At 46.7% G+C, this 26,162-nt stretch overlaps 1 protein-coding gene across 2 annotated transcripts in view; it reads left to right on the plus strand.

Moving 5' to 3' along the window:
* Positions 1 to 26,162, plus strand: part of LOC144941811 (neuronal PAS domain-containing protein 3-like) — a 200,359-nt gene that overhangs the window by 106,321 nt on the left and 67,876 nt on the right. For both annotated transcript variants that reach the window (XM_078868276.1, XM_078868277.1), the window contains exons 3-4: positions 18,020 to 18,099; positions 24,164 to 24,253. In XM_078868276.1, the coding sequence (XP_078724402.1) occupies positions 18,020 to 18,099; positions 24,164 to 24,253 (170 nt within the window). The remainder of the gene's footprint in view (positions 1 to 18,019; positions 18,100 to 24,163; positions 24,254 to 26,162) is intronic.

The raw sequence follows: 26,162 nt of genomic DNA on the forward strand, positions 1-26,162 counted from the left end.
CCACAGATATATCCCAGGGCAGTGAACTTTTGCCCTTCCCAAGAAAATGAATTGAGCCACGTCATTTTGACTTCCATCGCAAAAGGTCGTGATAACTAGCTTCAGCGGTCAATATACCATCATTTAAATGCGTTCAATACGGCGAGGCAGACAATCACGGCTGAATTATGTACAATATAAAACATTTTTGGACAATAATAGATTTGCATGCGGGCACACAGCACGTGGGGTTCTTCGATGTGAGCGCAGTGCGATCCCAAAGCACACCGGAGCCCTTCCCATGAAGTCGTGTGTGTATTTATTTATTTATTTACATCACGCACAACTTTGCCCCTGTTGTTCACGCGTGAGCATCTTTTAATCAGCAGTGCAATTTTGACGCGCAATGTTTTTTTAGGTTCGTGTTTTTTTCACGCTGTAGCTTTAAAATTCACCCCAGCCACCTTTTATGATTAATTTTTTTGTTTAATCTCAGCAAACATTCATGGCTTGAACCCCACGCAACATTAGTATAATGCCATTGATGAGTGTTTTGTATGTGGGAAGGAAACCAGAGCAACCAGAGAAAACCCATGGATACGAGTGGGTCATGAGGAAAACCCTGCACAGATGAATTTAAAAATCAAAACGCTTTCCTGTCCTCTGCTGGCTACCTTTTAGCCCAACTTCACACAACACCTTGTATTCCTTAAGCAGTCTTCAAACGAGGTACTAACGAGTCGCAAGCCCGCTGCGGTTCTGACATCAAGACCCTAAATCGAATGTAAATGCGATACTCATACTCTGCCGCGAATTGTAGCGAATGCTTGAGTAGCATTGTAGCTCAGGACCAGCGGAAAAGGGCAGTGCGACACATCGCATCACGCGCGAGGGCACATGGTGGCAGGGCATGCAAGCTGCGAGCGAAGGTTACTTCCGGGCTACGAAGGATGCACACGAAAAACACTGACGCGGGTTTAACTAATTCATACGGATGACAGCGACGCTCAATATTGCATAACGTTGTCCCGATGTTTCTCGGCTGTTTATTTCAGGTGATAGTCCCAAGCCAGTCTCCCCTTTGATGTTAAAGCAGTGTCACGAGCAAGGGAAATTGGATGGGGTAAAAAAAAAAAATCCGAAGTGTAAAGATTTCCTTGGACGAATGCTTCCGGTGGGAGAATAAGAAGCAAAAAAAACGTTGCTTCTGCCACACACCGCAGGCGCGTTGTTATTGCCCACTGTGATGTCCCGACTTGAAATTCAAAGTCAAAGCATCTCGCCTGACTGCTATGCATTTTAAAAGAATGAAACGTTGTCCCCCTACTGCTATTCCAATAACTGTCCGTGTCAATGCAGCCCAATTTTTGCGTGTGTGGTAATAGGGGATGTGGGCGGGGGGGGGGTACTGGTGAGAGGGAAGAGATTGGGAGCAAAATTCCCCGATAAAAGATAGAACAATTTGCCATTAAAATCACACATCTGCCTGTGGTGAACTGGACCGGCGATTGAGGTGGCTTCTGCAGGCGAGAGGTATTAATTGGAACATGCCACGTGGTGCGTATACTCCGGGGGAGTTCTTTCCAATTTCCCCTCCCGCTGCCCCTTGCCACGCGCCCCCTCCCACCCACCTTGCTCTTCTCTCAGTTATTGAGTCAGGCCATGGTGTGAAAATATGCGCGGAGGGTCGCTATTGCCTGACTCAAGTGTTCACGGAAAGAAGCATTTTGCTCGGCATGTACTGCAGTAACACCATGGATGCTGCAACAGTGGCGTGTGATGGTTAGCGGCACACAATGGGCTTGCAATCCAGAATCCGGCAAGTTCGATTTCATAAACAAAGCTATTAAAGAGAGCACACCCACAGTTCGTCATTTGGCAGGTCACACAAGGTGAGGTAAACGTGAGGACTCCCACCTCTTCCAAGATGTCCGGCCAGCGGAGAAGAGTAGGCCAAAGTCCCCTCAAAGGAGGGTTCTCTGGAGCTTGCTTGCTCACTCCACTGCTGCCGTTACCGCAGTTGCCGTTGGGTGCCAATGGAGAATTATTTTAAGTCGCTCAGCTCAACAATAGTTGCCATCCCCGATCGGAGGTGCAAGTCGATCCCACCTGAAGTAGGCCGAGAGAATGATGAGCATCTCTTAGAGGAGCAACGGGCGTCGTTTACGAACATGCGACGCGTCGCTTGGAAGGAATCTTGTTTACCGCATTCCCGGCGGCACGACGGAGGTCAAGTCAAATGGTTCTGGGTTTCCAGGGGAACACCTTTGAGTGCGGAATTAGTCATCTGGGGGCCCTTTCACGTCGCAACAAAGACTACTCCGAGGAGATTCGACACACGCTTGAAAGGGAGTGAAAAGAGAAACAAAAAATGAAGGGAATGTTTTTGTTGTTGTTGCAGCAGCAGCAGCAATAACATCAACAGATGATGAAACGCATTATTTTGAAGTGTGCATTTTACAAATAACGCGAGAAAATGTCAGCGAGCTACGATGTAATATTTTTCAAAGCGAAGCAGCAAATGGCTTTTCTTGCACGTGCCATGGGCGAGGAGATAATGTGCGCGGCGTAAATGTAATTAAAATCTTGTATGAAGACGGAACAGCAGCGGAGGAGCCAGGCCAGCAGCTACGCACTCACCAAGGCGTTTCACAGGGACATTAGGAGATGTTTTCCAAGATTCTGGATTGGAGGACAGAAGGCGCAAACATAAATCGATAAAGTATTAGCCATAACAGATATGCTGACAACATCGTCATTATTACAACCGATAGAGCTGAACTCTAGAAAATGATTGAAGACCTTGGCAACCAATCTACAGAGTTCGTTTCGAGATACGTACATATGGGCAAAAAGCAAAACAACATTCATGTACATAATCGCTGAAATAAATTGTTGGATGGCCATATGTATACATAGTATACATATGCATAGTATAAATATATATATCGTAGGGAACGTATTGAAGGTGGAAGACCATTACATTTGATAATGAATAAAACTCACCAACGTGCCTGAATAACTCAATCCGTGGAAATGAAGAGGCGTGGAACTGTGTTGCTCCAACCTCCATGAGAGATGCACTCAAGACTACGGTTCATAATAAACAGTCATTATCCAATAATGTATAGACCTCTGTCAATTCACTGCTGGATGACGACCGCCCCACAAATTTAACCCGCACGGTTTGTTTGGCCATACTTCACCACGCTGCAAGCCATGGCCAGGAATCAGACTTGCTTCACAGAGCAGTGCAATAACCGCAACGCTACCACAGACCACAATTGAGCAATTCAACATCATAACAGCAAGCGGTTGTCACAAACCTGTGATGGCTCCACCCTCCATATCGGAGTGAACCACCAACCCCACTTCCGAGTCGCTGAAATTCCAACACCTTGGGGAGGTTGTGGGTGGCGAGGCAGTTCAGGCATCACTCGCCACTAATGTCACGGTGGCGAGATGTTAACTCCCTCGCCTGTTATGCAGGAGGTCGTGAGCTCGATCCTCACCCGGATGCCTGCTGTATACTTGGAGTTGGCATCTTCTTCCCCGTGGTCACGTGGATGTTTCTCCGTGTCCTCGGGGGTTTACCCTCCACATTTAGAGCCACGCGTTGAGAGTTTCTGGCCGCTATAACTTTCCACATGATGAGCCACTTCGTTGAGCTATCATTTGTGGCCAGGTTGCTTTTGAAAAAAGAGCTATATACTGTAGCTCAGTGGATCTTACCTGGAAAAAAAAAGTTTAAATAGTTTAGAATGTCAGCTGTGGCCAGGATTGAAACTCATCACTCAGGCTAACGTGCTCATAGCACAACGTGCTGTGCCACCGCTCCCTCCCTAGACGATAGCTTACCTGTGACAGTCGGTCTACCTATCTGGCTTCTCTGTGTGCTCTGAAGAAGGACCATTGCCCAAACTTCGCCTGTAAAATATTAATTATTTTTAAGGCCACAGTATTATTGACGTAAGCGTTGATCGGTTTTTCGTTATTATCGCAGCTGATCGAAGCTCCCTGCTAAGGGATGGGCTCCTATTCACGATGACTGATGCCCCTTTTTGGGGACACGAGGCTTGAGCCCTGGGTTTGGCTGGCGCACCAACACACACAAAGACCCCCCGTTTAGTCCTAACAGACTGTTGGGGCAAGTGCTGTTAGCGAGCACCTATGAAGGCCGGAACGGTACACGAGGGGGTGGGTGGTCAACACCACGCCCGACCGCCTTTGTCTTCCCAGTAGCGACGTTTACACATCGCACCAGGTACTCATTTGAGGCTGAGTAGACCTAGGGGAGGCCCAGGACCGGTTCAGATAATCGTCACTGGTGTTGGCCGTGAGCGGGAATCGAACCCAGGTCGCCGGGATCATAGCTAGCGCAGTGCTATCCGCTACACTACCGCTCCCCACAACCAACACACACACCAACACACACACACCAACACACACACACCAACACACACACACACCAACACACACACACACCAACACACACACACACCAACACACACCAACACACACCAACACACTCCAACACACACCAACACACACACACCAACACACACCAACACACTCCAACACACACCAACACACACACACCAACACACACCAACACACACACACACACTAACACACACCAACACACACACACACACTAACACACACACACACTAACACACACACACACACACACCAACACACACACCAACACACACACACACACACCAACACACACACACACACACCAACACACACCAACACACACACACCAACACACACACACCAACACACACACACCAACACACACACACACCAACACACACACACACCAAAACACACACACACACACCAACACACACACACACACCAACACACACCAACACACACACACCAACACACACACACACCAACACACACCAACACACACACACCAACACACACACACACCAACACACACCAACACACACACACACCAACACACACACACCAACACACACACACACCAACACACACACCAACACACACACACCAACACACACACACCAACACACACACACACCAACACACAGGCAGTGCCCACGGCAGCGTGTCAAGTCTCGCAGCACGCGCCCGCGCGCGCACTCGGTCCCCTTCACACACACCGACTGTGACACGCGAGCGAGTGAGCGAGCACACGTCTCACACTTTCACACCCATCACGATTCACCCCCCCTCCCCCCAAGCGCTCTCACACACACACACGCGACATGCGCTAAGGCAAGGGATCCTCTAACAGACGGTTGAGACAAATGCTGTCAGCAAAGCACCTATGAAGGCCGGGCACAGCACACGAGGGGGTTGTGTGGTCAGCACCACGCCTGGCCGCCTTTGTCTCCCTCGTGGCGATGTATGCACACAGGTGTTGGACGGGAGTTGGGGATCGACGTCAGGTAGCCAGGTTCGTAGGGCAGCCACCGTTCCCCATTCACGCGAGGTGGCTACGAGATGTTAACTACCTCGCTCGGTATGCAGGAGGTCGTGGGTTCGATCCCAACCCTGACGCCTGCTGCTGTATATTTGGAATTTCCACGTCTCTCTCTCTCCCCGTGGTCACGTCGATTTTTCTCCGGTGTCCTCCGGTTTTTCCCTCCGTATTTAGAAACGCGTGCGTTTCGAGTATTTGGCTGCTGCAAATGTCCACGTGACGAGCCACTTCGTTGAGCCGTCATTTGTGATTGCGAGGGCGCGTTTGAAAAATAACTACATAGATCAGTGGGCCTTACCTGGTAAAATATAAAAAAAAAATAGGTGAGTTTCCACGCTCACACACGCAAGCACGCACAGCTCCCGCGGCACTCGGCGTTCCCTTACTCTCCTCCGCCTCCTCCCCTCGCGCCCTTGGCGATGCGATGAATTGTCCTGATTCTTGGCGGTGATGTGGGTACAAAAGTCAACAATTTTTTCCCGTTTTAATCATCTCGTTTGGCTTGTTTTGACTTGTTCGCGTCTCGTTTGTGCAGGTTTTTTGGGCCTATTCTGTCATTTTTTTTATTATAATTAGAATTTTTTGCACAGTAAAAAAAGTAGTCGTAGACTACATTCCCTTTGTCAATGCTGCATCAGCCATGGGGGGGGGGGTATTTGAACATACTTCACACTTGTCCATGCGGGTTGGTAAGGGGGCTGGCCCGTGACTCGCGCGGATGCTTCTCCCCACTGATGTTAACCGTGGCTGGGAATCAAACCCAGGTCTCCAGGCTCATAGCACGGTGTGCTAACCGCCGTGCCACCACTCCCCCCCCACCCCCTACCGAAACGTAATAAGCACAACAAATTGGACGATGCGTGGTACAACAATTGCAAACGCAATGCAATAACATTGCCTGAGCGCGACAAACCTGCAGTTTCATAATTAATCAATCACACATAAATCACTCGCTTAGATTACAGCAATATCATGCATATACATGCTATGGTAACTGACTGATTTTCACACGTATGATTCCACGCATGTATCCGTACGGTAGGAATCTATTCAAGTCAATGGACCAGCGTGTTATTGTCTGTCCAGCACTCGCGTGTTAACAAACTGAGCCCCCCCCCCTCCACCAATCCTCACTGCCAAAGCTCACACCTGTCATTGATTATAGACATTGAATTTAAAAAAAGATTATATTAATCATCTTGTATCATGTATATAGCCCTTTATCAGTCCCAATGCTGGATGACAACCTCCCCATGTACTTAACTCAGAGGCTGTGTTTGACCATACCTCACCACGCTGGTCAGTAGCACAGGTTCGTGAAGGCGGGCGTTGTCGAAGGCTGGTACAGCTATCGCCCGCCGCTGATGTTAGCCGTGACTGAGAATCCAACTCAAGTCGCCAGGTTCATCACGCTCCAAGCAAACGGAAAGAGGCGTGCGGAGCGCTTCGCTCCGAGGGACTCGGGGTAACAAAGCGGCAGAGACGTTGTGAATCGGTTATTGTCTCGGTTGAGGAGATCAATCAATCTGCATGAAGTCTGCAGAAAAGGGCTAATTGACTGGGGGATGTCCTGTGGCGTCTTAGTCCAGGGCTGTCCCCTGCCAGGGTGTGCGCTTCTGCTATCGTAATGTACCCCAATTATGGGAGTGCCTTCTCTGTGCACAAGTGTTGGCAGTGGGATATTTTAAAAGGCCCGCCGTGCGTTGGACAGCCAGTGTTCTCGTCTGTACATCCATATTTACACGGAGTGTCTGACAGTGCGTTAGCAACGCTGTTAGAGAGTAAGCAACGCACTGTGATACTCAACACAACTCCACACATTTGTCAACGGTACTGCAGTGAAGACGAAAACATATAAGAGGCCGTGTTTTGGCCAGTAACTCCTCTTCACATTTCTCTGCTATGAAGGAGGTCAATTGTCTGGAACATAAACTATTATACATTGCTTTGTCACCTATTAAAACAAACATATACAAATGTACAAAATAGGCAACGTTTCGGACATTCTGTCCTCTTCATATTCTCTCTGTTTTGGAAGAGAAGGGCGATTGCCCCAAGCGTCAACTCATTATGCATCGTTTCCTCTTTGGGGCAGAGCTATTGACAGATGCGCTGAGTTGGTGACTCACAAAGCAGATTGAATGTGCAAGAGAATAGATCTTTCAGGAGGGTAATATGCATTGCCGACGACACAGCAGCTCAAAATTCAGCTAAATATATATACACATAGAGTGGCGAGTTAATTCAGGGGCCCTGCCGATCAGAGCCTTGTTGCCCACACATTCTCTACCATGTCGAGGCTTCAGTCTGGGTAAACTGGCGCGTACGTTGTATCCCAACTTCTTCCTCTTCCCCGTCTTCCTTCTCTTCTTTTTCTATTGCATGGCCGATGTTATATGCAGAGCAACGACTCCAAATTCGTCAACCCATCAGTGAGAAAAAGAGAGAAAGAGAGAGAAGGCCCACGATGACACAAGGAAGCCAAATGCTTTTCAAGGCCATCTCTCGTTTAGCAGCGCCCTTCACGAGCCTCCTCCACAGAGGCCGATCTTGACACCGCTGGTACAGGTCTTCGGCAAGTCCACTCAGCTCCACATCCTCCTGTACCACATCAGCTCATCTCTTCTCCAGCCTGTGCCACGCCCGTTTAACCCCCTTTATGCGGCCAAACAAAAGCTGCTTGGGCATGCGGTGGCTGGGCATGCGTGCTGCATGACTCAACGCAGCCTTGCCTGCCAGAGGAGCTCATATGTAGAGACATACACACGCATGCATGGCTACACACAAACACAGGGACACATTTTATCGTGCTTGTCTGTCAATGCTCTTGTTTCTTTTCGCTGGGGCCTGTATCGTCCACTTGTAGGCATAAGCATCGAGTTTATTCGTCGACGAGTGTTCAGGTGCGAGGTGGATTGTTACCTCGCAGAACCATGAGAGATGGCGATGGTGACAGGTTAGGGAGGCCCTTCATCCAGCAGTGGATTGATCATGGACGATGATGACTGTAACGGAGCAACTGGCCCAACCATTTCTGCTGCACGTCCAAAAAAATCTAAACACCGGTGGATTCAAGCTACGTGCCCAGTCCTTGAACAAGGCAGATTAATTTATTCTGCGGCTTGTGTGGCTGTTGATGCATCATACAGGCCCTCGCAGTGTCATGCCAGAGCATTTTGATCAAATGCAGGGTACAGTATGTGTGAGCAGAATGGCGTCGTAAACACAGAAAACACATGGCGACTGAATTGTTATCATCACCATCATCACCATCAGCAGCAGACACCGTGATCATTCCACTGCTAGACGAAGCCCCCCCCACCCCTCCAAGCCTCCTCCGTCTCTCACAATCCTGCGGCATACCGACCCGCCTAGCCCAATGTTTGCGAGTTGATTCCGTCGCCCCATCTACGCAGCTGACCTGCCCGACGCGGTTCACTATCTTGAGTATCTTCACCGAACGGCATTATTCAGCGGGCGTGGCGAAGTATGGCCACGTATCTTTTCCTCCGAGGGATCAAAGTGCAGGAAATCGATTTCTTTCTCACGTCCCTTCTTGTGAAATGGTTTCTGGAGAGCGCCCTCGAGAGGCTTTCTTGCCCTACCGATGTCCTGGAAGACTTTGGAGTGCCCACATTGTACACTACCACGCGCGACATACCGATCACCTGGCGTATCCGTTTGTAGGGCAGTCCCCGACTTACGAACGGGACGAGTTTCTGTGCCCGTTTGTAAGTCGAACGGTTCGTAAGGTGGAACACAGTAATGCACTGTATTTAAATGCACATACGGTCAGTGTTATAATATGCGTTACGGTTCAACAAAAAAGGGAACCATTGTTAAACTCATAAACAAGAATAAACTTTTTACATTTGATGAACCAAATAGTTATGCGGTTCAGTTCGCAAGTGCGTGTTCACGTTCGCAAGTCGGATGGTTAAACATCATCATCTCAATCTTGATTTGAAGCTTTCGTGACTGCAAGAATCCAGACTCTCTGATTCTTTCGGTATAAATCACGTAGGTAGAAAAATAACAGTTCACGACGTTTCGATCGCAACACGATCAATCGTCATCAAGTCGGGACAACCACAGCAAGAAAAAAAACTGCTGAAGTAGCCAAGATTGAGATGATGATCTTTTTGGTTCTTTCGGTAAAGTCACGTAGAATTGAAATAATAAAATAATAAAAATAAAACATAATAAAATAATAAAATAAAAGCAAATACAATTTATATTTTTAATTATTATTTTATATTATTTCATATTGTTATATTATTTTATTATGTTTTATTATTTTTATTATTTTATTATTTCAATTCTACATGACTTTACCGAAAGAACCAAGAAGATGAATCCCTGCAGTCATGAAAGCTTTAAATCAAAATGAGATGATGATGTTTAATCATCCGACTTGCGAACGTGAAATCGCACTTGCGAACAGAAGCACGGAACTATTTGGTTCGTCAAATGTCCAAAGTTCATTCTTGTTTATGAGTTTAACAATGAAGTAGCCGTCTACTTCAGCAGTTTATTTTACTTGCTGTGGTTGTCCCACCTGATGACGATTGCTTGTGTTGCGATCGAAACGTCGTGATCTATCATCATCTCATGGAAGCTCGTCCGTAAGTGCGGACACGTGACCACAGTCGAGTGGACACGTGGTCACTGTCGAGTGGACACGTGACCACAGTCGAGTGGACACGTGGTCACTGTCGAGTGTGGACACGTGGTCACTGTCGAGTGTGGACACGTGTTAATGGGATCTAAGAAACTTGCCCATCGTTTCGGCTGCCGTGCCAGGAGATGGAACCGGCGACCTCCAGATTGCGCGACACCGCACCAGCGCCCCCCGATTCGTAGGGAGCTTATATGTTGATATAATGAATGAATCAATAGAAGTTATATATTTTTTTAGTAGATAAAAAAAAAGCTATTGAAAGGTTTGCGTTTATTTATGTGCGCTTTAAACAGCGCATATATGACTGTAAATTAAATAAATAAAACGTAAAGGGAAGGTCTTCCCAAGGGACTGTTTTAAGACTTAAATTCATTGATATTGAATTTCGGTTCTCCACTCACATGGCTCCAAAACAAGATAGCGTGCATTTTAACTGATATTGATTCATGCTTGGTCAATACAGCACCTAGTTAACCATAAAGCTTAGGTCATTGCAAGAGTTTGGACCATGCAGTAAAAAACCAATTGCGGTCTTGCAAAAAATTGCAATGCTACAAAAGCCTTTATCTATAAACTGGGCCAGGGCCAGTTCAGTGAAATATATGACATTAGCAAATATGTCTGATTCTCTGTGAAAGTGGCATCCCATTTTGCCATTCATTTATCTCTCTCTTTTGCTCAAATAAACAACATTGGTTTAACCTGACATCCTTCATACTTTGGTAAGTGCGTCATTTATTTATCTCACATGTGGCCCTGTGGGATGCGAAACCCAACGTTGTATCACGCCCCTTCCCTTAATGCCAAACGCCACATTTACTGACATTGTTAGCAGGCAAGTTAACACGTAATTTAAAACATTTCTGCATTTTATAACTCTTGACGCGAAGCCACCAGAAAAGAAGATAGAAACAAAAATTGTTCCGTTCAAATGCATCTCCTCCGCAGGCTTGCGTGCGCAGCATCGAGTTTGCACCGCATTTGACGGAAAAAAGGGCAGACTCGGAAACAGCAACACATACTCACAGCGTAATGGGCATCTTAGACAAGGTTTATTATTTTATTCTCTCCTTGCAGCGAGCAGCTGCTAGTATCGGGTGCAATGATTGCTAAGATTCCACCTTCCCCAGGGACGATGCATTATGGAGTAGATAGCAAAAACACCTCTTTAATATTATTGTAATTATTTTTATTTTGTCGCGACAGCGGCGCCTGGTACAACTATCTCCGTGCTGAGCCCAAGGGCCTGGTCGTAAAGCTCCGTTATGAGCCAAAGCGGACAGATATCCCGAATCGCAGCCCCAGCGGTGTGGCTTCTCTTTGGACGAGCGCTGTTAAATAAATCAGCTGGCAAGGCCATAACTACGGTGGAGCAATGCTCCTCACATCAGGGGCGGGGGGTGGTGGGCAGAGATTCGAGACAGACGAGGACAAGATCGTGTGCAGCAGGCTTCTCCGTGGACCCTGCTGGCCACGTCTGGTGAATAGTGCTCCTAATTTTGCAGCCGTATCGATTTTGAATGTCGAGGGGGGGGGGGGGGGTTCGCGTGGGGATTTGAGTCATCCGCCGCTCTTCGTGGTTGTGTCTGCGAGTCTGTAACCTGTTATCGAGCTAAATCTAATAACGCATATTAACGTGCTCCTGGGATTCGAAAAAAAAATACTTTCTTAGGATTTGCAACGCCCATAAGCGAACTTTGTGGAGCTGCACTAATTCGGCTGACGTCACAAATTTCGGCCGATCACCGGTTTCTGAAAGGGGTTAAATATTTTGGCTGACACGGGGGGGGGGGGGGGGGGGGTTTCGATGGTCTGTGGGAGTTGTGGAAACCTACGAACTGGAAAATAAAAGAAGAAATGGCTGCACACTCCCCCTTTCACCATTCTTTCTTAAACTCACCCCGTTCACCCAACTCTCTCAACTCAAACCAAATTTGGGGGCTTCCAAAACAGAAAAGGGCGTCAAAGCTTGTTCACCCAGATGGAAAATTGCTTTTCAGCTGTGGCTCGATCCGTTTAGCGCCTTACAAGATTTGGGCTTTCACAAGCAATCTCCATCGTGCTGGCTTTTGGATTATGATAGATCGTATTGTTGGGCCAGCTTGCCATTCTCAGCAAGCAAGATTGGGAAGAGTAAAATAAAAAAAATAAAAAATTATATATAATGTTGCAGAGAGAACACTTGCTGCTGGTGATTATTTTCTTTTACTAGAAGCACTCTTTAAAAAAAACCTACCATGCTTAGGTGGCACTTTAAATGATAGACAACGTCTGTACCATGCGATAGCGACATGCAGCTACAGGGGAAAAATACTGTTTCATGTCCCACGAGAATATTTAAACGGCAGCACAGTGTTTTAAATAGTAGTTTGTACATTTTAAGGTGGGTTTTTTTACTTCATTATTGAGCATTATACAATGCTCTCTGTCATTGCAGAAAACTAAAAGCCGGGAATAAATCACTTTTTAATTTTGCAAACGAGTGACCCATTGATTGATGGGCCTCACATTCACTCCGACAATTTGCAAATCCAATTTTTGTTTTAATTCCACAATCCATGGAGAGCAAGGTACGGCCCGACAACGGCGTGGCAACATAGGGAGCTCTTCGGCAGCTGTTGATATGTCATCGTTTAACTTATTTTAAGTCTGTTTGCGCAGCTTTGTGTGGTTAATAAGCGAAATCCTTTTTCTTTTTCCTCCCTCTCTCTCTCCCTCTTCGTTAAGAGAGACTATGGATACCCCCGTGGTAACGAGGCTTGGCTCCTAGCCAGGTAATTAACTGTGCCTTTCCGTAAGCTGACCTGCGGACCATTTGTCACTTTCCCTTAGGTTTTAGAGTAATCCTTCTGAGGACAGATTTTCCTTAGTTACCAGAGGATTACATTCTGCAATGTCCCCTCTCACGGGCCAAAGCTGTCACCAAAAGGTGCTACGCTTCCAAGCATATTCATATTTATTAGCTGTATGATTGTGTTATGTATGATGGCTCGGAGCGCCAAATTCACTCTGAAATGGCGTGTCCAGGTGGGTGGGTGGGGGGGGGGAAGATGTTTTGAATGGCTTATGATTTAATTCATTCCTAATTTCGTTTTCCCGTAATTGTTTCTCTCCTCATACGCACGGCGAAATATTCGAAACAGATAACCGAAGCCCGGGGGGGGGGCTTTTTTGCACGCGTCCATTTTGTGTCGGGGCACGTTGCATTTCGGTGAACGTCGGACCGATGCTCGCCTCGGCGATTTCCACCGTGCGAAACAAACGCAAATGAATGCGTGTTTACGCGTAAGCAGGCGTGTGCGCTTAAGGCTCACGGAGAGCGGCTTGTTATTGTCAAAATTATGTCTATAGAAAAGTATTCCCTCTGCGCTTTCTAAGGTTGTGATGTTAAAAATGATTGACCGGTGCGGTGTCATTTCTGTTAAGAGAGCACTCTATCAATATCAAAGTCCCGCAGGGTCATAATGCTTAATGGAGCATTGCCGCAGTGAATATTGCCATCAGGTGCATACCTTTATTTTGATAGAGTACTGTCCTTATCAACTTGATGAGGTCATTTGCCAGTTGTTAGGCATGTACTGTACTTTACAGCTTACAGCTCGCACAGAGTACGGTCGCTATAAGATGGTCTCTATAAGCTGCCAAACATTTTGAAATCATCATCAAAATCAGCCATGATCCATCCACTGTTCAACGATGGCCTCCCCAAGCCATCACCATCTCTCAGGGCACCCGCGGTTTAACAAACCACACAGCGCCTGACCCTAATTTCATCGCTCCATCTCCGCAAGCAGACGTCCTCCGCTTGTTAAGTATAGGGTTCCCTCGTTATTCGCGACGAGGAATACATTCCAGAGATGCTCGTGAATTGCACATTTCGCGGGTAATGATATTACTTTAATAATACACAAAGACTTATTATATGCATGCAAATTATCTGATAGCTTAATTTCATCACTTTCTCGCATGACATTCTATCTCGTCACTCTATCTCACCACTTTCTTTCTCTCTCTCTCGATGCAGTCGTGTAGAGTTCCAGATGCTAATCGCGGAGAGCCAAAATCGCGGATACCAAGTTCGTGAATAACGAGGGAATACTGTGCTGTATATTTTATTTTTGAAGCAAAAAAGACTAATTAAGTTGTATAAACGTGTCTGCCGTGATGTGATGTCGTCGTCAAAACAATACCATTTGGTCTGCAATTGTTTGTATTTCATTCCTTGTGTTATTTGCACACCTGACATTGTGACTGTGTCCTTCTCATCGCAAAAACATATTTTTCGTTTTTCTATTGCGATTTTGTTTTGAGAGAAATTGTTAAAAAATAAATCAAAACGTCATACTAATAAGCGCATCACCCTCGTCATATCAAAATGGATTAAAAAATATATGCACATGATGCGGCACTTGCATTATCCAAAAGAGGACCGTCAAAAAGCATCCAAAAGAGGACCGTAAAATAATACACAGAAGAATACACATTTCTTTTTGCTATGATACATTTCAAACCCAGCGCGCTTGCTATATGATGAGAATTTGTCTTCAACATGCCGTGATCATGAACTTTTATTGGTGTAGCATTTTCTTGGTTCTTTCGGTAAAGTCACGTAGAAGGGAAGTAATAAAATAATAAACATAAAACATAATAAAACAATTCTCACCAGAATTGTTTTATTATGTTTTATTTTTATTATTTTTATTATTATTTTATTACTTCCCTTCTACGTGACTTTACCGAAAGAACCAAGAAGATGAATCCCTGCAGTCACGAAAGCTTTAAATCGAAATGGTGTAGCATTATTCTGCTATCTCTTTCAGTGAGTATTTAGGCACTGCATAAGATCTGGTGTAAATGTACGGCTGGGAAGTGATGTGTACCTTCTGAAATGCAATGTTAATATTCCGCTATCAGAATTTACTGCGAAGGAGATCTCTCACGTTAGCCTGGCTTCACGCAAAGTACTTTAAGTAAATAAATGAAAAGTTATTTCTCAAGAAAGCCATATCCTTCACTCTATTCTTATTGCATTCAGGTTGTAGACATCAATTTCAATGTAGAAATATCCGAGTTTTATTTTTAAAAATATATGAAGTCCAGTGTCATTTTGGTAAAACATGTGGGCGCACATTTATCATTTCAACACCGATGTAGATATAAGAACACGCAGAACCGCACCTAACGCAGTTATTTTACGGATGTAATCCGTGAAATAACGAGGCGTACGGGGAAATATGGAACTGAAAAACAAGTGTCATCATCAGCCGTGGTTAATTCACTGCTGGGTGTAGGGCCACCTTAAGCCACCAAATCTCTCACAATCCTTGGATCCGATAATCAACGTAGCACCTGCGCACAAGCTGATTTCATCGCTCCATCTACCCGGTTGATGTCCTCTTGCCAGCGTTCCATTCCTTGGCTGCCACTCCGCTATTATTGTTGACTATCGGCCATCATCTCTTCATGGGACGCATCCTCCCTGATCCCGCTTGATCTTTTTAAGCGATAGAATCATCTCTTGAACCTGTAATCTTCTCTAATGTTAGTGTTCCTCGTTCTGCCTCTCAGTACAATTCGGAACAAGCATATATCTGCGCTTTTCAATGCAAGATTAATATTTTAGTTAAAAAAATTGTCAGTGACCGTGTTTCTAAAGCAACATACGAAAGCAGATTTTAATTGTGTCATTTAATCGGTAACAAAAAAAACAAGAGTGAGTGACGCGGTGTGTTTAAGTGATTATATTATTAGTGATAGTCAAAGAAAGTGGCACAGTTGCTCTCTTCAGTGACACATCATCCAGCGGAAATTTCAATAACAAAAAAAAATCGGCATCAAACAATGCCCTTGGATTGGTCATTGGATATACGCGTGTTCCCTTTGCGTACAGGTTCACTCCTTTGTGTGTGTGTGTGTTTCACGATAACGGACAGCATCAGCAGGGCTCCCTCGACAGACGGGATCTGCCATGAATGACGGATGGAAGTCAGAACCCAGACGGTCACATTTCCTCCAGCAGTTGGGGGTGCACCAAGCAGGCGGCTCTGATGGCGGAGGAGGCGACGGGGGGGGTGGGAGGGGGTAGATATTTATTTACTTATTTATATATTATGATTATTACTGGGCCCCCCCCCTCCATCCTCGCTTTTTTATAAATGTATTTCGCAGCAGGAGGTTGCGGGTGAGACCGCGCAGGGTAAGGCGGTAGATATTGCTGCACGGTCGCATTCGCTCGGCAGCTGGTGCGGTGCTCACGTGGTAGAGGGAGGAGGTGGTGGAGGTTGCTGGACGTGATGGAGGTGTTTGGAGAGAACGAAATGCTCGTGGTGTGGGGGGCGGGGCGGGGCAGGGGATGGTGGGGGTTGTGGAGGGCATGAGCGCTTGGGTGTTGTAGTGATGGAGCAGAGGGTGGGGGGGGGCCCGCTCTGCTATAGGGACACCGATGGAAGGGTGGGTGGTGAGTTTCGATGGAGGGGAGGGGGGGTAACCCAGGGGTCAGCTTAAGCGCTGATGTTGTTGTACAGCTCTTAGGCGGTTCCACGTGCGCATTCATTCGTGGACTTGGCCTCGTTTTCCCCCCGCGAACACGTGACCATCTAAACACACATTTAGCGCCGTGTTCGCTGATGTGGCGATGGGCTTGGTTGTTGTTGTTGTTTGGGGGTTGGGTGAGGTTTGGTCCACGTGTTTATTTTTAACCGTGCACTCATTTATTAAACAACGCAACGGGTTTTTTTTTATCTTGGCTTCGGTTTAATTTTCAATGCGTGCATGTACATTTTTACAGTTCGCCGTGTACCCCATGATGGAGCTGTTTGCGCGGTTGTCAATGAATGGTGGTGATATCGTTGGGAAAGTTTGCACACCTTTTCGAAAATGTAGTTATGACTTGAGTGCGCGTGCACGCGTGTGTGTGCGCGCGCGAGAGATGGGAAGATTCGTTATTTCGTTTGCGAAATTGGTGGTCATGAACACAACATTTGGACGAGCCCATCTAAATTAGCCAACGTTATTAAGCCTCGTCATTCACACCTAGTTGTTGCCGTGTGAAAGATTCGCATGCATGAATGTGTTATCCCAAACCCGGCGTGTTGTTGGTAAGAGCCATCCATAGCTTTTGTTCATTAGTGGATTGCATATTCTTATTTACACTGGTGTACGTTGTGAAGTACAGTACAACGTCGCAAATTTTACCCGCTGAGGACTCAAGGGCCAGGCGGATATGTTGATAAGTTCAGAAATGTGAACCCATGTTAAAAATTACAGTTGCACCACTACGCGCAAATACGTTACTGGACGTACAAAAAAACGAGGGAAAATGCTCCGCTGAGCTTTCGGAACAAGCGAATGTACGCGCCACGAAGAACACAGAACCGTGCGCGAACGTCACATTTTCGTCCCTTAACATAAAGTGACAGTTACACTGTACGCAAATGCCGCACTGTGTGTGGGCCCGGGCAGGTCGCGATTCGTGACGGCCGGACATGCGACGTTGCACTGCTTTGTATTCGCGTTTTGTTTTTTCCCCACGCCTCCGATTCCACAAGACGCTTGTTCATTTGAATAGGCTACCTCTGCAGCTGCTCCGTATAAACCATTTCAGCGTACTCATGTATCATATGTATATTTTTGGCAAGATTCCTCAAGGTAGCTTTTATTTCCCTCCGATAAGCCCTGCGATGAGACATCTCTTTTTGTGTGTGAATTTGAAGCCAGGTTGTATTTCCGCCGTTAAACCGAGATGGGGAACGATTGCAGAATTCGTTGCGAGAGCTTTGCTTGAATTTGCTTGTGAAACTACCGCTGCTGCACGTGGCAAAATGCTGTCATCAGTATTCCGGCACGGCGCTCGGCATGTTCTGTGTTGACTCTTATCTCCATTGATTTGTCCACAGCAATTGGCCAGAGGCCTCAAAGAGCCATCCCATCAGCGATAGAAGCCTTTGAGAAGCATCTGGGAAGTCAGATACTACAGGCAAGTCCCAAAACACCTGCGTCACATTTTTTCCTCCAGGGTTTGCGCGAACCGGGAACGGCGACGCGTTTGGCCGGCTGCAGCGCCGGGGAAATCGTCGCGACGCGGATTTCTAATCGATCACGTCGCTCGATCTGAGTGACCCCCTGACCCGGCTGACACTGCTGGCCTTATTAAACAGTCGCTGTTGTGAGCATTAAGGCGAGCGACGAACACAGCTTCATTGTGTCATCAACGCTTTGGTTTCGACACACAATTAAGATATGCAAGGTAAGATGGATATTAGCACACCTTGTGTAAGCACACCTTAACCAAGCGACGGTGGCTCAGCGGTGGGATGAGGAGGCTTGCAACTGGTGGGAGCTCACGGGGTTCAAATCCTGGTTTGGGGATTGAATCGGCCTTTCAAAAATTAAACGTAGTGGGGTTTCTTTTTTCGTGCCAACTTTGGTGATGGGCTGTGAATATTATCTGGCTGCAGTTTGCCCACGGGTGACTGCCCACATTCTAACGGTCGAACCCAAGGGTCTCGATGGTGCCAGCTCAAGTGCTCCCTGACCCCTGAGTTACCCGGCCACCTCCTGTCATCAGTCTTTTTAATTGTAACAATGCAAGCCCGTTGCCATGCCCAAGGAAGTCACAAAGCCTCTGTTCTTAATGAGAAAAAAAAATGCATCTCCCCCCCCGGCCTCCCTCCTTTATCTTCACGCGCATCCCGTGACACTCCAGAGCGACATTTCATGCACGTACCTTCCGACGATGCACATTTGAAATGCTGTTCTCTCCGATTGCTTCAGGAGCTGTTTAGCAACGAATATAACTTGATAGAATGAAGAAAAAACCGTGACACGTGTGCCTGGTAAGATGAAATCAAATCGACTCGGTCAACTGAAGCACATCAAAGTCAGGCACAGAAAGAAATTGAAAATCTCTAAATGCTCTGGCACATGCGGTCTTTATTGCATCCATATTTGTTTGTCTTAGATGTGAAACGGCTGGCCACGGGAGCGTTGCCGTCTTTTGAGTTTATTTGTTTGTTTTGTAAGTCGCCTGGTGAACATTCTATCACAGTGTTGTCTCTTTTGCTTTTTAATGCCCTGCCCACATGTCGGCTTTATTTATGTCACTATTTTCACCTGCAATTGTTTTGAAATGGCTTTCCATTTCTCCCTTTGTGGTCAAATCTTCCGCAAGGTTAGCAGGGCGGTATCTGTGAGCTGCCATACTTTTCTAAGCGGCTCCGTTCTGCGAGCCAGTTGAGGCCTGGTCCAAAGCTAGCGTGCAGTTTTTGTTTAGCACAGAAGACATTTCAGAATTTCATTTGCAGTGGGGAATTAATTAACAAAATAGCACAGATTGCATGTTTAATTCATTCTCGTAAAAAGTGTGCTCACGTGGAGAATATAATCCAGTATACGGCAAAAGATTAGCGCTATTACTGAAAAACTTTGTAAGAATCGGAAGATATAGTTGTTGTGATGTGCAGTGAATTATCATAAATGTCTAAACAATGTATTTAGCCATACAGTAAGACAATAATTATGAAAGTGTTTAATTGTTGAAGTTATTTTATTTTATATGGAAATATTTTTAACAAATTTGGCTACATTTCAGAAAAAAATATATATTTATGCTCTAATTAATTTCAAATCTTGGTATTCATCTGACCAGACGGTCACCCCTATAACATAAATGAAAGTGTGCACAAACAGACAAAGACATTTTAAATTGTTTTGCAACAACAAACGTGGCTCTGAATTCAGGCGATTCCACGCGAAAAAAAAAAGAATTGCCGTTGGTCAATGCGGAATTTTCATTCAAGGCATGGCGAAACATACCACAACCTGCGGAAGCTGCAGATAACAGGGATTCCGAAATAAATAAATAAAATTGAACGGGCCTCCCCTTTGCCAACACGTGTAGAGTGCGCCTACCCAAATCCCTACAAGCAGCAGCGGCGGCGGCGGTATCCCAGGTGCAGCGTGGCACTCATCCGTGCGTACGTGCATTGAGCCTGAACGAAAATATAACAAAAAAATGAAATACAAACGCTTTGTACTTGAGGTGTGATCCTTAGCAGAGGCTGGTGGCCCAGATTAAGTATCCACCCTCATGCTTGGCTGCTGAGATTATAGTGCCCCTTGCTGCCATCGCCATCGCCCCCCCCTCCCTCCCTCCCCCTGTCACCCCCCCCCTCCCACAAAAAAATATCACTCGCTCAATATCTCAGCGTTTTCTGCACCCACGCAGCAATTTCCTCGCCTAAACACTTCACTGCACAGCGCGATAGCTTTGTGTTGCCGATATACATCACGTCGCTTGAAACATATTATGTATTTAGGTTTTTCATGAAAAAAATAATGTTTTAATTGTAATTTGATGATTATCTATTTGAGAGTTTTTTCCCCTTTAAGTCGCGGCAGCGTTCCGCTATTTTCTTGCCATTCGGAGTTAAGGAGGAGGAAAAAAATGGACACACACAGTCGATGAGTTAAAAGACGGTGAAAAAAAACTGTGTTTTTCTATAGAAGTGGGGAATATCAATATTGTTCCCAAACAGCATTTCAATGTAACATCATTATCTCTGATGGCATATACTAGTCATAAGGAAGCGGTGACATTCAGCAAATTATGAATGTCGGTTTGCGTGTGCCTCATTAAAAGCCACTCCATTTCCTTTGAGCATCGCGAGCTTATTGCAAGCTTTTGTTGTGAAGCTGGCTGATGCATTTTTCGCGACTTACTATTTTTATTGTTTTTATGATGAATCCAAACTGAATGGTGCACATTTTCCCAGCTATATGCAAGTCCCCGCCTAATTGCTGCAGGCTGCTCGCCGTGCGCATGCCTCGGTCCGGCGCTGCACCGAGGCGCTACCCTGCAACCGCCGCGGTAGAAAAGAAGAGAGCGGAGCGCCATGGGGCAACGTGTTTACCTCGTGTGTGTGGGGGGCATCCGCGGGGCTGCATCCATTAGGCTGCGCGGGACACCCTTTTCACGCTGGGATTAGTCTGTCTCTGGAATCTTTTTCAACCTCAAGTCACCTTCCAATCTTCGGCGCGAGCGCGTGTCGTTCGCGGCGCGGGAACACTTGTGATTAAGCGCTCGGCGGCGGGTTGAAGTCACGACGAGCCGTAACACCGGCGCATTCACGGAGACAAAGCAAACACGTCAATAGTCCGACACCCTGAAAGTCAAAAGTGTGTGTTATTTGCGCCCTTTGTCATAAGCCGATGCAATTATAAAGCCATAATTGCATTACCATTTTTGTACCCCCCGTGCAATTTGAAGGCAATCATAAAGTGCTCAATACTTTGTGCGCGGGCAGGGCATATGTGCTCGGAAGACCTGTTCCGTGTCTGATGGGCAACTCAGTTTTCAAGATCAAGATGTCACCGTGGCCGAAGCCTCTGATGCCACCACACCTCGCCAGCACTTTCTACCTTCTGCCAAATGCCGCGTGTGGAATCTGGCAGCGTGGTTTAGATGCGCCGCTCTCACAGAGTACTCAATTTTACCCTTGATATATAACGGCCCTGGTTTTCTTTTGCACAACATAAACTGTTGTTCGTTATTTGGCAATTTATTTTTCTTGGCTTGTGTGCTTTGCGCTTGGTAGGGGGCAATTTGCGTTGGACAATGCAAATAAATTGGCTTCATTACCTACCGTTTTATATTCCTCGGCCATCTGGGAGATTAAATTATGGCGCACTCATCCGCCACGGGGCATGACGTTGCTTTCTGTTCCCTTTGCTGCGTCGTGGCAAATAAACCTCGATGCGGAAAACCCAAAGACGGTCGCTTTACCCGAGCATCGGCGCAGCTCCGGCGTCGAGCGAGCGATTCCGGACAGGATGCCGCTAAACCGCCACGGCGCCGCCGTGCTCCTCGCCCGTTTTATGTCCCGCTCGATTACCGCCGGCCACAATTCTAAGCCACTGGGTTTATGTCGCTAATCTCCCGCGGTGCCCGGCTAGACTTCTCCCCGTCGAAGCCGGTTATGAAAAGTGTGATAAGTTCTTATTTGGCTATGAAGGCACGCATGCACTTCATGCATCTTTCTCGTTGAGTAAAATCACGCGTCGTCATTGTGATCGTCAGCCTTGGTCAGTCCACTGCTTGATGAAGAATCCTCCCAAGCCGTTGCCATCACCTGCGACAGCGCGATTCAACGATCCAACCCAGCACCTGCGCATGATCTGATCTCGTCGCTCCGTCTCCTCGGTGGACGTGCCCTTGGACATCTTCGTCACCACTCTACATTTTAACACGTTGCAGCCCCTATCGACGATGCGTGGGGGTCGTTTTGACCAAACCACGCCGTCCAGTGCGGGGTTTTGTGAAGTGGAGTGGGGTCCAGACTCGGCTCGCATATATCACTCACCATCGATGTTAGCTGTCACTGAGAATTGTAGCACAGTGGTGCAGCCGCTCCACAATTCTTAATTAATAAGCTTAACGAAGACCCACATTGCATGACGTGTTTAGTACGACGCGCGTTTCTCTTTTTTTCCCGTCTCGTTTCCGTCCGAGCCCACCAATAGATGGCAACGCGCTCTACGGCTTGAAAGTGGCAACTTGAAAATAGGCAGATAAAACATCGGCGTGGTTATTTACTGTAATGGCTGGTGCAAACAGACAGGAGCTAATACAAGTCATCTCCATCAGCACGGTACATCTTACAGCGGCGCAATAAATTTAAACTCTCAGCTCTTATCCTCACGACCTTGTTACTTCAATTGATGCTAATGCACATCGCAGCCGACATATTCATGGGGTGCCTGTAGGGGTACAACAGCCTGCCGTCCCCAACCTCCATTTAGCTTCTCGGCTTCTCTGTGTTGCTGGTGCCTGCCCCCCCCACCCTCCTCTCCACCACCTCCATGCCTTTCTTGAAGCTCACATGAAGGCTTTCTTTGTGTTTGTCTACCCGCCACCCTTGCCCTCACGTCTAAATGGAAATGGTAAAAATGTAATGGTGTGTCCCTGTGTCCTGCAGCACAGCAGGTAGGCGAATGGGCAATTATCCCACCCTGCCAGGCCTACCCAATTACTTGCTGGAAATATGGGTTTGCCCACTCATTTGACGAACCCACATGTACACGCAACAGTACGCTTTGTCAATCTACTGCTTGATGAACTATGACCCCGTCCGGTTGGGTGCACTCGATGTTACAGCAGAGTACAGCACAACAATGGATTGTGCTATGTTGCACACTGCGGCCCACAGCTTACTCCCTACCACAAGTAGTCATCGAATTGACTTGGGACAACATTCAACCCTCAATTGAGCACTCAATTAATCGTAAACTGAATTAGAAATCTAACCCGAACTTGTAAAAGTCAACGTAAACTTCCAGATACAGAACAACGGCACGTATCCGACTGGCTGAGGAATGGGCCGATATGTGAATAGGTCGGATACGTGTCAACATTTCCATGCCACGACGGGTGACACCACCGCACACACGAAAGGTTCCTGGATAAAATTCAAGCGTGCGCGGTTTTTAAACCTTTGGGAGCGCGCTTCACGGCACTCAAGAGTGAAGCGAATAGTAAGCAAATGTGCAGGGGATCAAGAGTGCGTCGATGACAAGCTACACCGTGGGTGTGGGCGGTTCATTGGTCGAGACGTGACAGTCGGAATGTTTGACATTGCACTGCTATCCATAACAGAGGGGTTGTTTTGTCGGGTCAGATCGCGTAAATATGAATGTGTCGTTAAACCCGCCACCACCCGACAAAGCCAATTAGTAAGGTTTGTCACGTAAACAGAACGTGCCAAATTCGTTACCGACAGATTGTAGATGTTGTGGGTTTACTTTCCAATACATTGGTGTGCTCAATTAGTCACAAATTTGCATGTTCTGTTAACGTGACAAACCTTACTAATTGGCTATGTCGGGTGGTGGCAGGTTTAGCGACGCATTTATATTCACGCGCTCGAACCCAACCAAACCCTCTCATGGAAAATCTTCGTCGCGGAAGCCCTACTTACTACGTGTGGAACTGATGTCAATGTTTTTATTTCAGCCAATTTGATCGTTGCCCCGTTTCGTTCTAGGCACTTGATGGATTTGTGTTGGTTCTCAACCAAGAAGGAAGATTCCTGTACATCTCAGAAACCGTCTCTATATACCTGGGCCTTTCGCAGGTAAGAGTAAACATTTACGTTATTTCACTTGCAGTGTACGTACGTGCCTCTGGCCGCGCGATATAAGAATTCACGGGTGTTGTCGTGCTGGACTTACAAACCCAGAGGTCGCCGGTTCGATACCCCAACATGGGAGTTTAAACAATCGGCAAGATTTTTCCAATCCCCCTCTTCAACCGACCCCCTCCCTCCCACAGCCTCTGTTCACCCAGCAGTAGTATTAATGGGTGCACCACTGCCTATCGGTAGGTCACGTGTGGTGGGGTACAGTGTAAAGTGTGGGCAGAACCCACCTCATCCAAGATTTCTGGCCAACGTGGAAGAGTAGGCCAACACAGCTTCTACAGTGAGCTCTGTCGAGCTCCCTCTAGTGGAGGGCCTTCTGCAAACCAGTGGCTTGAGCAACACACTTCATGGTTGCACCTTTACCTTTAACCCATGAGATAAAAAAAATTGCAATGTACAGCCCGTTGCAGATCCATTACTTCCCGACAGGACACATCGGTCATGGGGGATGTTTGACCATCATTTACTGGTGAGTGCGCTTTGGCGAAGCCCGAGGTTTGAGGACCGGCGCAGATATCACTCGCCACTGGTGAGAGCCGTGGCCGGCAATTGAACTCAGGCGGCAAGGTTGATATCAACGTGCACATGCCACTGTGCCTCCGCCTCTCCGCTGTGCACCCTTGTGTTAACATTAATAATACAGCACACGCACGGCAAACCGCGTGGCCTTAAATTCACCACGCTTACCGGAATGAAATCAAAGATTATTGTCTATCAGACACACTGCGAGTAAAATCACAGCCTCAGCCGAGCAAATAAAAAGGTATAAATCAGCTTCCCTTGGTGTCAAAGGGCTGTTGTCTGTCAAGGAATGAGCGTACATCACTCCATGAATAAACATCAAGCCGCAGCTTGCTCTGGTTTCGAAATGTTTCAGATGGCGAAGGCACGTCTGGAGAGTTTGATTCATACCGACGCGCGGTTACCCAGCGCCGTCGCTATTGAGCTTGGTGCTGCCCTAGTAAATCACTTCAACAAAGGCCCTTGCAGTCACCTTCATGCATTTAGAGTTTCCAATGAAATTTTATTTTAATTACTCTTTCGCGCGCGCGTGCGTGCGTGCGTGCTCCGCTGTGATAAATTAGGCTAATTTCTTTTTGTTTCGATTTTAGTACCGTATTGCGTTGTTTTATTTGCAACAAAAAAATGATGTAATTTATTACAAAGGAGAGGGAAAATTGGTGAATGGAAATTGGTGGAAATAAAATGTGTTCATTATTAGCCTTAAATTATTTCTGGAAGATGACAATGATGATGATGATGATTGTGCACGTTCGTCAGGAACGCTGTGTTTTAATAGACACTACACTGAACTCCAAATCCTATTTCTGATCATGGTTTTTAAGCGGCTCCATCGAACACAGCCGATGTTTACCCAATGGTCTAAAATGTGTTGGCTGCAGTTTGTCAATGAGCAACCCCCCCCCCCGTCACCCTAAACGTCCCTGATCCCCACTGGATCTTTGAAGCTTAGGAGGGTCGTGCTCGATAGTGCATGGATCGGGAGGTACATGTGCTTGCCTGGTGTTGTAGGCAACGAGGTACAAGGAGGTAGCAGTGCGGCAACGGTGCTGTGATGTTATCTTCATCCTCTGGTATGCAAGAGGTCGGGGTTTCCATCACGACCTTGACGCCTGCTGTATATTTGGAGTTTGCATGCTCTACCCCTGATCGCGTGGATTTTTTTCTCCGGGTCCTCTGAGATTTTCCCTCCACATTGGGAACATGCATTGAGATTATTTATATTCTTAGGTTTTTTCGGTAAAGTCACGTAGGTAAAACATCAAAATTAATGAAAATAAAATAAAATAAAACAAAAATCACGACGTTTCGGAGGCAACAC

This window comes from Lampetra fluviatilis, chromosome 25 (assembly GCF_964198595.1).
Source record: "Lampetra fluviatilis chromosome 25, kcLamFluv1.1, whole genome shotgun sequence".
In the NCBI taxonomy this organism is placed as follows: Eukaryota; Metazoa; Chordata; class Hyperoartia; order Petromyzontiformes; family Petromyzontidae; genus Lampetra; species Lampetra fluviatilis.